Consider the following 443-nt stretch of genomic DNA (forward strand, 5'->3'; position numbering starts at 1 on the left):
CATGCCCTCAGGTCTGTGCCCCCCCTGCCCTGGCAGAGCGTGGATGATGATGCCAGTGCCCATGACCGGGTGCTCTGGGCAGTGCACCTCAGCGGCATGGATGACCTGCTCCAGTTCCTGGCCTGTGCCACCAGTGAGGCCCAGTGGGCCTTGCACGTCCTTGAGGTCATCGCCCTCATGCTGCGCGACCAGGTCAGCTGGGGGGGTGGGGGGCTGCAGGTTGGGAGTGAGGGGCATCGGTGGGGCAGGCAGCTGCGGGTTGGGAGTGAGGGGCATTGGTAGGGCTGGGGCTGGGAGAGGGCTCTGGGTCAGCGGCACCGTGCCTGGGGCATGCACCCTCTTGCAGCCATGTGGAGGGTCCACTGCCCTGCACAGCCCCCAGCCCTGGGGAGCACGGCATGCTGGGATATGGCGCAGCACAGGTAGGAGGAAGGTAGCTGCTG

The 443-nt window shown here is 67.5% G+C and overlaps 1 protein-coding gene across 3 annotated transcripts in view; it reads left to right on the top strand.

The window, feature by feature from the left end:
• Positions 1-443, top strand: part of TIMELESS (timeless circadian clock) — a 10,595-nt gene that overhangs the window by 2,471 nt on the left and 7,681 nt on the right. For all 3 annotated transcript variants that reach the window (XM_019514324.1, XM_019514339.1, XM_019514331.1), the window contains exon 7: positions 37-192. In XM_019514324.1, the coding sequence (XP_019369869.1) occupies positions 37-192 (156 nt within the window). The remainder of the gene's footprint in view (positions 1-36; positions 193-443) is intronic.

This window comes from Gavialis gangeticus, unplaced genomic scaffold (assembly GCF_001723915.1).
Source record: "Gavialis gangeticus isolate Ggan-Ray unplaced genomic scaffold, GavGan_comp1, whole genome shotgun sequence".
In the NCBI taxonomy this organism is placed as follows: Eukaryota; Metazoa; Chordata; order Crocodylia; family Gavialidae; genus Gavialis; species Gavialis gangeticus.